A 14,510-nucleotide genomic window follows, 5' to 3' on the forward strand; every position below is an offset into this window, starting at 1 on the left:
CAACAGAATTTTGGTACCAAAGGTGCATGCATCTACATGGTAGAAATAATGTAGTTTGACTCCACTTTGGTTCCGTCTCACAGAAACCTGGGATTGTGTAGTTTTGTGAGGCACCAACACTCTTTGGCGGAGAAGGCTAAAGACCTTGCAAAACTACAAACGCCAGGATTCTTCCATATGATGGAGCTATAGCACGTAAAGTGGTATCAAACTGCATTGCAGAACTCAGGCCACTCTAATGCTGGCTGCATATGACCATCACAAATGTAGGCATTAAGCATTGCTGTATTTTCAGTCATCGAGTTGGAAGGGACCTCAAGGGCCACCAGATACCACCGAGATAGCAAGAGAAATAAGGGGTGCTTAGTTACACCTGATGGAGGTTTGCACTCCAGCTTTGCAATCCAAGATCTCACCTAATGCCTGCCACCAGTTTGCATCTACAAGATATTCGTCAGTGCACTTTCATTCTGTCCAATGTACTCCAATGCATGCCCAGCAAAGTGACGGCGTTGCTAAATCTCAGTAACAACGAGCCCGGTTTATTATTTTATTATCTTATTATTTATTAGTTAGTTATAATATGGCTGCGCTGTATAAGTCACATTGCAAGAAGAGCTACACAGTCACTGTTGGTTCAGTCCTCTCCACTTTTCCCACCAAGGCTTAATGTCATTTAAACCCCTAAAGAGTTTCTCAAAGAGTTTAAAGAAAAACTTGCACTGTCTTTGTTTAAAAACTAAACCGAACTAAGGAAATATAGCCAACAAGGACTTGAAGGGGTATAGACCTCTGTGACTGAAATGCAGAAAGCAAAAATGGAGGATGCATGATGAATGACTTGCCCCAAGATGCTGTTTTTGGGAATCGTAGTCCTTGCTAATCTCTAGGGGGAAATCGTTCTTTCTCATGTGTATATAAGGAAGCCTGTGCGTCGTAAGGTTTTCGCCACATGTTTCCAAACTAGCATGCACAGACAACAATCGTGCGCAAACAAGAAGCGACTTACTTTGCAAATATGTGCCAACGTACATCAGGAGTCCTAATTGTAGATTCGTGGCATGTACCGCATATATGCATATCTGAAAGCCCAACCTATTCCTCAAAGATACATGATTAGATGAGTGCTAGGATTTATAATGCAGGACCATTGCGAAGCTGGGATTATAGAGAAGTATTTGGCCATGGCAAGGGCTTGGGAGGCACACAGAGATATAGAAAGGCAAGGGAAAAGGACAACCAGTGATCCATGTGAGGCTAGCAGAAAGAAAGCGACATGTTAGTCAGGCCAGCTAATCTAACGGCTTTCTCGGTTCTCGTCCATTTTCTTATCGCCGCTTTGATAGCGGAGGGAGACCTTCCAGTCCATGTTCCCTTTCGGGAAAGTAAACAGATGAAGTTACATTAGCAGATGATGTTATATTTACATCTCACATGAGACAACTCTGCAATAGACCAGCTTCTGCATTTTCTTAGCAAAATATTTTCATTCCACTACCAGAAAGCAAACCAATACATATGGAAGAATTATAGCCCCTCGCCTTACGGTGAGTTTTCCCTGTAGTTTGATGCCTCTGTAAACTCCACCTTAAGGGCTTTGTTTCAGACATGAGGCGATGAAGAAGCACGTTCAGAGAGGACAGAGATGCAGCCTGCGACATGCATAACATGAATAAAAATTAAGATCACAATTGTGTAACAATCAGCGTTTGCTCTCTCACTCTCTCCGTCTTTCCGACGTTTCCACCTCGCCGGTTGCTTGCTTTCCAAAGGGCATCACCTGCAAGCGGTATCAGCATCCACTACCACTCCTCCAAATAAGCTCATGGGTGTTTCCCCCCAAGCGATGATCTCCCCCTTCAGATCCTCTTGCTTGCAAAGCATGAGGTCCTGGATTTCTTGTTGCCCAAGAAGGTGGCCCCAAAGGTTGACATGGCTCAGCCACCCGGAGAACGCGTTGGCAAAGACGTTCAGCATGGCGTTCTTGTACTTGCCGAGGATGAGCGTCCCGTCGCTCTGAATAGTGTACCTCCTTTGCATGTGCTTGGTCGTGCCCACCTCTCCGTTGATCCAGATGTTGATTGCGCCCGAGTTGGAGGCCCAAGTGACGCAAAAGTGGGCCCACTCTTCCGACTTGCGGTGGAGCTCGAACTGCACAAAGTGCCCTCCAATCCATACGCCCACTTCCACGCCCACCGTGACCACCAACTCGTTGTCCCTTTCCGGGGTGGAATAGAAGAAGACGGTTTGCTTCCCTTGGATCAGGTTCTGGCTCCAGAAGCAGAGGGTGAAGGCTTGGAGGGCCATCGGCCGCAAGGGGCGGATCTCGACGTGGCTCTCCACGTTGTCGTCATCAAAGTAAAAAGCCTGGAAGTTGCCTGGCTTGCGACCTGGAACAACAACCAGAGAGCCCTTGAAAGGACACTTGGAAACGCCAACCCAAATCACTTAAGTGGTCTTATCCCCATGGAATGATAACCCCCTTCCCTTCTTTTACATCAGGCCTGACCCAAGAGAGATTCTTCCAGATATGGATTTTACTTCCCATCATGAGCCCAGCACAAAGGGGTGTTCGTTGGTTAACAAAAGCCACGGGTACGGCTCATTCTTACCTGGTTTCTCCATGGCATCCATAAGGTACTTCTTCATTTCTTGGAGATGGGCCTGTATTTCATCAAGTTTTTGGGTGAAGGTCTCGGGGTGACACATTTCTACAGCTGGGCAAGAGTTAACAATAATATTAAGAATATTAATTTTAAGAATATTAAATACAATTAAAAAAAAATAACCAGTTGCATTCTTGTCTTGGTTCGCTCTCACCAAACAAAATGGACATTTCATTTCCGAGGGCCTGAATTCTTCATTTTGCCTCCTCCCCAATAGCTACGTATGGAAATTGCACCTTTGTGTGAAATTGTGATTCAAAAAGAATTGCGCAAAACCCAATAAGAACAGTTTTTCTTTAGGACCACTCTATTTGAATCGCCCTGTATTTAGCTCATGCTAAAATATAAAACCAGACTAAAAGGTGCCGATTGGAGATAAGAGTGCGATTTCCATGCCATGAGGAGTATGGATGATATAGCTAGATCAAGAGCTTGCAACGTTACTTTTTGGGCTCACAAATCCCAGACTCACTAATGCTGACTGGCAGATACTGGGAGTTTCCAAACTCTAGACTGGATCAGAATCATATTGATGGGGGCTACTTGGATTGAATTTCAGCAATTCCTAGAGTTGAAGGCTTGACTCGGACTCAGCCCTGCCTCTCCTGCCCTTGCTCTCTGCAGCATGGAGCACTGGAAGCTTTGCATGCTTCTTGGATACATGGAATACCTTGAGCCTCTCAGGTCTCTTTCAGGGGCCTTCTTTCCATGACTACTAACCATGCCTCTTTCTGAAAACGTTCCAGTTTTCCATGGCCTCCTGTTACTGTCATTCTGAGGATGGAAATACCCCCTGCTTGTGACCGACTTCTCTAGAGGTCATCCTCATGGCTGCAGGAAAGGGAAAACTAGGGCTAACTGTTTGCGATAGGGTTGCTGAATCTCAGGGTCTGGCCCTAGGTCTTTGGTCCTTGTGGGTCATCTCCAGGTGTGAAAGGGTCCCCTCCAGTTCAGCAGGAATGGAGGGGGACCTAGGTTCAGGGAAATAAAGTTGTTTCAGCATCTGAACTGACTTTACCATGCCCAACCCTCCTACTCTCAGATTCTGTGCCAGGAATCTAAGCCCTGGGCGAACTGGCAGGCATTCGTTGGCAGGCCCTCGATTCTGCCAGGTCTTGTGTTACACTTTCTGGGACATGTGGAGACTGTACGGTTTATCACACAAAGGAGATTGGGAATTTAGCCCGTGAATGTCCCGGTAAAATTGCGTCATTACACAAAACGATTTCACACGGCATCACACAAAACCCGCCATTAAAGTGGTCACAAAGAAGCTTTAACGCGCATCTTTTTACTTTCTGGACTTTCAGTGACAATGCATTTCCGATATCACTTTACTTGCACGATTGCGTGTGATAATTATTGGTGCAATTGCTCGCCATCTCCACTTCATTTGCAGGATGCTTTAAATGCGCTTTAATCTCCCTTTAATGTTGAAATGAGCCCCAGTGTGATAAACTCCACAGAGAGAGACTAATCTAGTGGCTCCCAGGTGTCCTGTCTGAATTCAAAGGTACCATTCTTTTTCACGGCGTTGCTTCTCATTGGCCTCCTAAGCCACCAAATCCTACCTGCGGTTGGCTTGGATATGAAGGATGCTAAGACCTCCCTGCCATTGAGGGGCTGGGCATGGCGGTAGTCGTTCCTCAAGGTGTTGTTCTCCCAGTCCAGTAAGGCATTCTCCAGCAGCCTGACCTAAAAGCAAGCAAAAAAGCATACAGATACATTCAAGCACATCACTATGACGAGGGTTGGAGTGCATCCCTTGCAGCTGTCGCGATTTGACAAGGATAGTCCTGATTAATCCTCTGCCTTCCCACTTTTCCAGCTGCTTTTCAAATGTACCAGTTTCTCTCTTCTCTTCTGCCATTGTTCTCACTAGTTGCTGCAGACTGGGGGGCTATGCAGATGGACGGGTGGCTAAATGCTGCCCATTTTTGCCCTAGAAGGAGGCCACAACAACCAGATGCCAGGGATGTAACCAAGGAGGGGGTCCATGGGGTACAGACCCCCCCTTCCGTTAGATACAATGAATGGTGCATGCCGCTGTGCCGCCATGCCCAAGCCCCATTATAATGGTGGCACTTAGTCTGGACCCCCCCCCCCCCCACTTCCCAAAATCCTGGCTACGTCTCTGCAGATGCTGTGGCCTCCAGAAGGACCAAGACGAACCCGCTTACCTGTGCATGGGAGAGCTTTATAGGCGAGTCAAACAACGTCCAAAGGACATTTTCTGTGCACGGAGGTGTAGTCAAGGAGCCCTGGTACCTGTAGTAATTGGAAAGGTTTTCCGGCAGCATTGTCATGATGTCGAGAGTGTTGAGTGTGGTTGACTGCCCTAAAAAAAGGACAGAGGCAGAGAGAAATTAACACTCCAGAATGATAGAATTATGGTATTTTCCAAAGCACATGAAATATGTTTTATCTTCTAAGTGCCTGCGACAATTAAGACAGTTGGACTAGCAATATTATTTCCATATCACAGACACCCGCTCTGCAGAAATAACCCGGTATGACACCACTACAATTGTTACTTATTTTTAAGCCCTTAATTTTAAATTAATTAATTAATTAATATAAAATAAATGACCTCATCTGGCCTAGCCAAAAGTTGTTCCAGCAAGGCGTGAGATCGATGCCGCAAACGTACCTGCAAACTTGATTTTGGCCAAGTGAGCGATGAAATCGCTGTAGTAGGTATTTTCTAAATTGCTCTCCTACAAAAAAGAAAAGGAAAACCAAAGTGAATTTGAAATCAGAGGACGAAGCCAATATGGGCACATTCTCATTCATAAACCCTCTGCCTTCGCCTTGTTTTCTGGTTAGTTTTACTCTTTCATTTCGCCACCAAAAAACCCACTACATATTTTGCTCATATTTCAGCTCATCTCACCCTGGAAAATTGCATTTAATTTTCTTCTTCTTCACAACCGATAGATAGATAGATAGATAGATAGATAGATAGATATTTAATTTTTTTATTAAGCCAGGTCCCTGAATAAAATGCCTGATTAACAGACATAGATAGAAAATTGCATTTAAGACGATTAAATCTAAGGACACACTGAAGCCACAATAACTGAACAGTGGCAGGTTGCCCTCTAGTGTCTACTTCACTTGTTGTTGCCTTCGACTCATGTTCAACTTTTGCTGTTGTTGTGTGCCTTCAAGTCATGTCCAACTTATGGCGACTCTAAGGTGAACCTATAATGGGGTTTTCTTGGTAAGATTGGTTCAGAGGAGGTTTGGCATTGCCTTCCCCAGAAGGAATGCAAACCCTTGGAACCAACCGCAACTGGCCATACTGGGGATGCTGGGAGACAAAATAACCTTTCCAAGATATGGTTCCAGGCAGAGGGACATTTCAACCCCAAAGAGATCCAGTCTGGTTCAGAGCAGAGACTTACCACATACAGAAAAGCTAGTACAGCCAGTCCATTTGGTTTATCTTTTGCTTCATGAAAATTGGAATAAGCGTCTGAATTGTAAAAGACAATATGAAGCTGTAAAGAAAGAGGAAGGAGGGATTAAATGTTGGGAAACTGGTAGAGGCCCCTCTTTTGCAGAGGCAGTCCCAGTATCTCAAGTGAAAACGCCAAAAGAAACATCCCTTTGTTCCCAAAACAATCTTGGGCTAGTGATGCCCAAACTTTAGTCCTCTATACGTTTTGGATTTCAGCTCCCAAAAGCCCTAGTTGACTTGGCCAATAGTCTTGGAGCTGAAGTGAAAAACATCTGGGAGAGTTTGGGAGCCATTGGGCTCCATCAGTGGTTCCCAAACTTTGTTTCTCCAGATGTTTTGGACTTCGGTTCCCAGAATTTCTGACTGCTGACCAAGCTTGGCTGGGGCTTCGGGGAGTTGTAGTCTAAAACACTTGAAGACCAAAGTTTGGGAACCTCTGGAGATGAACAAAGATGAACAGACCTGGTATAAGTCTAGAAATTTAGGTCAAAACATTGAACCCAAAAACCTGACTTGACTTATCCATGGGTCAATAATGTATGTACTGTATCCTCCTCCATGTTTTTCTGAAGATGCTGGCAAAACGTCAGGAATAAACTCTTCCAGAACATGGCCACATAGCCCCAAACCCCCACAAAAAACTATGGATGCCCACCATGAAAGCCTTCGACTCTCTCTTCCACCCCATTGATTCTTCCAAAGGCAGAAGAGCCTCTACCGGTGGCGTACCTCTGCAATGTAGCGCATGCCGTCCACGGTGTGTTCGGAGCCGCTGGCCTCGAGGTCCATGCCTCCCCAGTGAAGGTGGAACTGGACAGCAGTGAAGATGGTGGGAAGCCCTTTGGTGATGGTCATGCCTGAAGGCAGGCTGATCTGAACTGGAAGGCAGAATGGAAACAGGAGGTCATGCCATGCAGAAAACGCAGCTGCAAGAACCCTTTCCTTTGAAAGACACGCTGCTCCCAAAAAGACTGTCTGAATTTTTAAAAAGGTTTTCCCTTGCTAAAGGAAGACCAATAAGCGTATAATCCCAGAGCCTGGGGCCAACCACTAAAAAGGCCCTGCCTTGTTTTCCACCCCACTGTGAGATTGTAGGGACTGAAAAGAGGGCTTCTTCCAAAGATTTTAAAATGTGGGCAGACTCATGTTTATAATAATCAGCATTGCCAATTTCCGGGGACATTATAGCATCTCCATGACATCATAGGATCTCCATGACATCATAGGATCTCCATGACATCATAGGATCTCAAACAGAGACAGGAGTGGGGTGAGCATTTAACTAAGGCCTGGAAAAGGTCTGTGTTTAGCCTATGAGTTTGCAAAAACGTCAAGAAAAGGCCTGCGCTGAGCCTGTGAGACTGCAACCCCTGATGCTTCTGCACTGCGTGAAGGTTTTATAGAGACGTAAGAGAAATAACTTTTCCTTTTGAGGCAAATAGCAGCTGGGTGTTACTCTTTTATTAGCAACTTGCAAATGCAGCCATTATTTCAGAAGCTGGAGAGCTAGAAAAGGGGGGGGGGGAGCAAAACCATGTCACTAGAAAGCACTCTGCCAAGTTGTGCCAAGGATGTGCCATTCCTTTGCAAGGAGTCCCTTAAAATCTCCCATTCCTTTCCCGGTTTTAGACCCAACAGGTCTAAAAGCTCTCTATTGAGCAGATATTTCTTTGCAGGTCATACCTTTCAGGAATAAAACCCACGCACAACAAAAACACGCCAAGCCAAAACAGGCCAAAACAGGCCTGGAGGAATACACCGTTATTTTCGTGCAATTTCGTTGTGTAATTACACAAGGAGCCATTGTTTCGTAACCCAAGTTGCGTCTTGTTGACTCTTTCCACCCATCGCTTTGAAGTCCACAAAACAAAGAGGGGAAAAGTGGTTGAGGCAGGGAAAGGGGGGAACCCGAAAGGATATTGAATTGCAAAGGGATTGTTGGATTGCAAAGGGTCAGGGAGGTTGAACCTCCAGCTGTGATGGAGAAAAGGTGGAGGATCTGCTTGCAGATGTGATTTGCAGTAGATTTGCATGGATTCCTGGTTTCCAGCTGTCCAGAAAGAGCAAACATTCAGGAACACTTTTAATCCTGGTGCATGTGGTTTGTAGTTGTGTGCCTTCAAAGTTGCTTCTGACTTATGGCGACCCTGAAGCAAACTTATCATGGGGTCTTCTTGGCAAGATTGGTGCAGAAGTTTGCCATTGCTGTCCAATGAGGCTGAGAGAGTGTGACTTGTCCAAGGCCACTAAATGAGTTTACTTGCCTAAGCCAGGATTTGAACCCTGGTCTTCTGAATCCTAGTCATGTTCAAACCAAAGAGCCATGCTGCTGTCTGCAATAGTGGTTTATAATATCAGCTCCGCAACTTATTTTGAGCACCTGTTTGGAGTTTACTTCTATGTTTTACATTTTCAGCTGAATCCCATTTACAGTGTTTACCTCCTTTTATTTCTATCTTGTTGTTGTTGTTGTTGTTGTTGTTGTTTTTAATTGAACGAACCGTCTCTCCTGATCCGGTTCATTTGAACTCCCCGCTTTGTCATCTGTTTCTTTTTCTTCCTCTCTTTTGTTCCATTTTTTTGATTCTGTTCTGCTAATTTTATGCTGATTTCCCCCAAACTGGGGAGGAACAGTCAGCAACATGCACACAATAGGGAATGTAGGAGCTGTTTGCATTTTTTGGCATGAGACATTAAAAATATAGGAGGACAAAAAGCATGGCTCCCATATTATATAGATCAGCTCATTCCTCCAGCATGTGGCAGCGATGTTGCTAGAAATCATATCCAGGAATACATAGTGCGGAGTGAGGGATGCGCTTTGACAGCCGCACGCAGCAGGTTTGAAAATGGGAAAACCCAAAACAGGCCAGGATAGGGATGCTAAATAAAGCTGGAGCTTATAGGGAAATCTGTGGCTTCTCCACCTCTTTGTTGGAAGAGGCGTGATGGGATCTGTAGTCCTTGTGGACTTTGCAAAGCATTCCTCCAAACACCTAAGGCAACCTGCCCTGACCTGGTGCCATGCTGATGTATTGGAAAAGGCGTGATGGGATCTGTAGTCCAATACATCAGCATGGCACCAGGTTGGGGCAGGTTGCATTAGGTGTTTGGAGAAATGCTTTGCAAAGTCCACAAGGCCCTGACTGTGTGTTTTGTGTAAATACACATGTATATTTGTCTATATCTGTGTAAACAAATAGTCTGTGGGATGCTGCCTTACACCAGGCCAGACTAGTTCACCTAAACTAGTTCAGCGTTGGCAACTCTGTTTAAAAGCAGTTTTCCGGGCTGCTCTGGCATCAGCACATGCCATGCTGGCACATTCAATGAAGTCTATGCCATTATGATGGTGGTTTGAGTGTTGGACCGTGGCTACATCTGCACTGTGGAAATAATCCAGTTTGACCCCACTTTAACTGCCTTGGCTCAATGCTATAGAAACTGTAGGGACTTGAGGTGGCCCCTTACCAAAGTCCTCTCAGCTGGAAGGATACTCTTTCCTCCAAACCCCTTACCAAAATCCTAAGAGATCTCCGGCTATTAGGGGACCATCTCCTAACATATTAAGGAACCATTAAGCCAAGCATCCTGGGCCATTCATCTGCCAGCTGGCTAAAAAAAAAAAAAAAAGGGGGGGGAGGACCTTTTGTAATACATTTTTAAAAGGAGAGAGGGGATGCCCAAGCCTAGGTGTCAGGGGACTTTTCCAGTTTGGGATGCCAGCATGGCACAATCATAGGAGGGTAAAAAAAGATACTGGAAGGTTCATTGCATTGCTGGAAAACATAATGCTTGATTTGAGACAGACTGCTTGGTTGTTGTTGTTGTTGTTATTGGCTGCAATGTTTCTGCCCAACCTCTCATTAAGAGGTTTTTGCACAGAGGTCTTCTGCGCCATGCTCTCTGCCAATTAGTGGTACTTCTTTCTAATGAGTGCATGGTTTTTGGAGTTTGCATCCTTCCCGCTCTCCCAACCCAGTCCTCTTGAGCATGCCTTTGGTTTTTCCCCTGTGATCCCATTAACATTGTCATTAGCTCAGACCCATTTTAATCTGGCAGATGGCATGGCTGCGGCCAAGGGCCTTAGCCATAAACATCAGCTATCTTCTCCATCGGCAAAGAAAAATGACAACAGGCTGGTCCCTCTTTGCCTCTTGACCGGAGCAATGACAGCGATGGAATAATGAATGAATGAGTGTGAAGCGGTATATAAATGAAGCTGCTTTGCTATCACTATCAAACAGGGATAGAATAAAAGCAGAGTGTCCAGGAGCCCCAGCTTGCATGTGTTTTTTTGTGTGCCGAAGTCATAAATACTATTATTATTGGAGGGTTGTGGGATGGTATAAAGCAAAGAAGGGAGAGGGGGGTCTCTTGACCCCAATAGCTATTTACCTGAATGGCCGTTGTTGGTCATAGTGAAGCTGCCTTGCAGAGGCCCTTCAAAGCCGTTGAATTCCAGTTGCTCCAGCTCCGAACTGTACTGGACATCCTTCTTCCGAATGTCAATGGGAGACTGGCGCAGGCCCAGGCAGTCGGAAAAGTGTCTTCCCCAGTGCGTCTCATCCAGTTTCCCTTTGGCCCCATGGAAGAGAGAGAAAGAGAAAGAGAAAGAAAAGACGGTCAAGGATAGCAATTCTGGTCCAATATTGACCATTGTTAGCTTCTTTTCGCCATAATCAAATATGTCAACCTATCTATTTCTCTTAATTCTTGTATTTTAATTATCCATTCTTCTATAGCCGGAGATTCCTCATTTTCCCCTTTTTTAGCTATTGCTATTCTGGCTGATGTTATTAAATACAATAACACCCTCCAATATTATTTTTCCCATCTTTAAGAGTAGATGTTACGTTCAATAAATATACTTCTGGGCTCATTATGTATTGTATATTAAATATTCTTTGGATTTGTAGATGTATTTTAACCCCAGATTTCTTTATCTTAGTGCAGGTCCACTATAGGAATTATAGTTATAGTTACTTATGGTTGTTATGGGCATTGAAGTCATTTCCGATTTATGGTGACCCTAAAGGGGTTTTCTTGGCAAGGTTTGCTTTCCCCTGAAGCTGAGAGTACGTGACATTCCCAGTGGATTTCGTGGCCGAGCAGAGATTTGAACCCTGGTCTCCAGAGCCATAGTCCAGCACTCAGCCTACTACTCCATGCTGGCTCTCCCCAATAGGGACAAACATGTTAAGTCAGTCCTTATGTAAATTCCGTGATCCATGCAAACTAGTCTCAGGCCCAAGCCTTGCAATACGGTGATCCTAGTGTTTTGGGAAGATTTGGAGGCCTATGGAAGGATTCTTATTTGCTGTTTTTTGCAGAAACTATTTTTTCCTTTGCAAAAAAGCTAACATGACTCTTTTGCTCCCCAGCTCCTCAACCGCTCTTTGCGTTGGCAAAAGGTGACTTGTCCACCAGGTCGATAACTCTCTCTCTGCTAATGGTGCTGGGAGCTGGCAAAGGTGGGAGGAATGAGAAGAGATTTCTGTATCGATTGCAAACCAAGCACAGAGAGAGAGAGAGAGAGAGAGGCTTCGGAGGCAACCTTGGGATCTCTGCCTGGCCCTAAAGTACTAAATTAATAAATAAAGAGAGAGTAAGAGAAAGGCTGGTGCAGGGTTTTAATGCTTTGGTCACCGAGGAACGGAAAGAGGATGGAACATTTATAGAACAACCCTATAATGCTTCCAATAAATGGTTGTGTGAGCACCAAGCCTTCCTGACCTGACCAGACCTGCAGAGATGTCATGGAGGTTTATTATCATCTCTCTCTCTCTCTCTCTCTCTGTAGATAGATAGATAGATAGATAGATAGATAGATAGATAGATAGCTTCAGAAGCTCAGCCAAGCCCAGTGATGTCAAAGAAGAGCAACCGGGGTTGACTTTGGGCAAGTCACACTCTCTCAGCCTCAGAGGATGGCCATGGCAAACCCTCTCTGAAAAAGATATAGCCATGTTAGTCTGTGGAATCAGTCTGTAGAAAGATCTTGTAGCACCTTTGGGACTCACTGAAAGAAAGAAGTTGGCAGCGTGAGCTTTCCTAGACTTCAGTGTGCTTCCTCGGATGCTTTTGGATGCTCATGCTGCCGACTTCTTTCTTTCAATGAGTCTCAAAGGTGCTTACAAGCTCTGACTACGTACCCTTCCGGAAAAGCTTGCCGAGAAAACCCTGTGATAGGTTCACCGTAAGTCAATCAATCAATCAATCAATCAATCATTATTGATTAACCTGTAGGCCATCTCAAAGTACCACAAGACTAAATAAAACTCTGTAGGTCACCATAAGTCAGAAATGACTTGAAGGCACACAACAACAACAACAACAGATTACTTATGGGGAGCAATGACCACATTTTGCTGCACGCTGGTAGCTACACCTACGGCTACAGGCAGATGTAGGCAGATCAACAAAGGTAACTCTTGTTTTGCTCTGTCGATGATTATTGTTGTGTCTGTTGGGGTACAATTATGGGTACAGGCCTTCCACCAAAATACCCACCTTGAAATTATCTTGTGTGTCTCCATCCAGATGAATTCAGACTGCATGAAGTCAGACACAGTGGTTCCTCCTCTCCTTTAATCCCCCTTAACCACACCACCTCCATAGAAATAATAGATGTGACTGCAATTGGCCCGCCACATTTGCGGCTTTGACTTTTGCGGCTTGGATGGTTTGATCTCTAGGAATCTTTAGGTCTTCCAGTGCAACTCTGCCAGAAGTTGACCATAGAGTTGTGATGGAGAACCTACAAGTTCCTAGAGAAAACACTTCTCTAGGTATCCGTAGCACCCCAAGACTGATTCTATGGTCAACCTCTGGCAGATGTTGACCATGGAGTTGCACTAGAGGATCTGGAGATCCCTAGAGGTAAAAGGAATAGTATTGGGAAGTCGAAGGCTTTCATGGCCGGCATCCATAGAGCACCAGAGCTCTCTGACAGAGAAGGCAAAATGTCTCACAAAACTATGGCCTGTTACAGACTGCCAAAACAAAGCTGCTTCGGGTCTCTTTGGAGGTATGCTCTTTAAATGATGCATGGGTCCTAAGAGTCCGGAGGTCGCGCCAAAGCCACACTCCATTCCTAAGCACTGGAGTGCCGCTTTGGTGCAGCTTCCGGATTCTTAGGGTGCATGCATAATTTAAACAGCATACCTCCAAAGAGACCCTAAGCAGCTTTATTTTGGCAGTCTGTAACAGGCCAATAGTTCTGAAGATGCCAGCCGCAGATGCCGGTGAGACGTCTGGAATAAACTCTTCTAGAACATGGCCACATAGTCCGAAAAACCAACTACAATTCCCCGGATTCCATAATATTGAGCCATTACAGTTCAAGTGGTGCCAAACTGGATTATTTCTGCAGTGCAGATACTGCCTTGGATCTTACAAAGTAGACCAGGTCTATGAGAGCTTATGCTCCAGCTTCTTTCAGTTAGTCTCAAAAGTGCCACAAGATCCCTTTGTATATTGATATTCCAGATTAACATGGCTATGTCTCTGACTTCTCCTTCCAGGACTGACTTGGTTTAGCTTCCAAGATAAGCCTTTAGGTTATTTTGCTATCTGTTGGCTAAAATACACTAAAGTTAAACACGAAATAAAACCTCTCTCAAAGTTTTTATTCTCCCAGATTTTTTGCCTTGTTCTTTTCCTTTCACATTAAGTCTAAGCCTGTCTTAACTCCATCGGCTACTTTGCAGGGTTGTTAACAAGAGAAGAGGTAAGTATTTGAAAGCAAGAAATAGTATTCCCATCTCCCCATATCTGTCAATCCCTGTCCATTCCTTACCTTTGTAGGTCCACTCTATGACATGAGAAGATCCCAGTTGCAGAAGGAGCAGATGGAGCACCCAGCCGCTAGTCCTCATGGCGCTCCGGTCTCTGAAATCAAACCCGAGTCGGGGAATCGTCTTGTTTTCTTCTTTCAGTCCGGGAAAGAGTAAATACCAATTTACTCTAAATCCAGCCCTCCAATTCCCCTTCCCGGCCAAAACAATAATAACAAAGAGCGACCTGCTGCGGTCTTGTTGTTTTCTAACTCCAGATGAGAAACTCTAATGCTGTCTCAATGACCCACCTGGGAGAAGCCAGTGGGCATTTTAATGGACGGGCGAAATGCGAAGCCCAGCCAGGAAGAGGCTGCAAGGTCAACGGTACGGAGGCTATGTATCTTTTTTCATTGCTCGCTTTTCTCTCTCTGGAGAGCTGACGTGGACTGACCTTCGCCGCATGGAGGCATCCTGGAAGCATGAATTGTTAATGCTTTTCTGAAGGCAATGCGCCAGAGCTAAGGTCCAAAATCACCGGCTGCGATCCTTTTGCTGAGTAGGGCCAGTCCTACCATTGGGCAGAATGAGGCCATTGCCTCC

General features: G+C 45.1%; 1 protein-coding gene across 1 annotated transcript; it reads right to left on the reverse strand.

The window, feature by feature from the left end:
- Positions 1-542: 542 nt before the first annotated feature.
- LOC149307681 (carbonic anhydrase 6-like) lies at positions 543-14,223 on the reverse strand. Its single transcript, XM_089534236.1, has 9 exons — positions 13,931-14,223; positions 10,528-10,707; positions 6,859-7,007; positions 6,074-6,169; positions 5,317-5,383; positions 4,847-5,004; positions 4,238-4,361; positions 2,613-2,717; positions 543-2,390 (listed from the first exon to the last, which is right to left on the reverse strand). Exons 1-9 carry the CDS (start codon positions 14,007-14,009, stop codon positions 1,777-1,779), a joined length of 1,572 nt encoding a protein of 523 aa, XP_089390362.1. The 5' UTR covers positions 14,010-14,223; the 3' UTR covers positions 543-1,776.
- Positions 14,224-14,510: the final 287 nt, after the last annotated feature.

This window comes from Sceloporus occidentalis, unplaced genomic scaffold, assembly GCF_023333645.1.
Source record: "Sceloporus occidentalis isolate IW3139 unplaced genomic scaffold, rSceOcc1.0.p SCAF_8, whole genome shotgun sequence".
In the NCBI taxonomy this organism is placed as follows: domain Eukaryota; kingdom Metazoa; phylum Chordata; class Lepidosauria; order Squamata; family Phrynosomatidae; genus Sceloporus; species Sceloporus occidentalis.

Bases quoted from the DNA above. Each gene is read 5' to 3' on its own strand.
- LOC149307681 (XM_089534236.1), bottom strand. From the start codon at position 14,009: ATGAGGACTAGCGGCTGGGTGCTCCATCTGCTCCTTCTGCAACTGGGA. The intron at 7,008-10,527 runs GTAAATAGCTAT...TCTGCCTTCCAG, and splicing joins GACCAACAACGGCCATTCAG to TTCAGATCAGCCTGCCTTCA. The intron at 4,362-4,846 runs GTAAGCGGGTTC...GCTTGCTTTTAG, and splicing joins TAAAGCTCTCCCATGCACAG to GTCAGGCTGCTGGAGAATGC.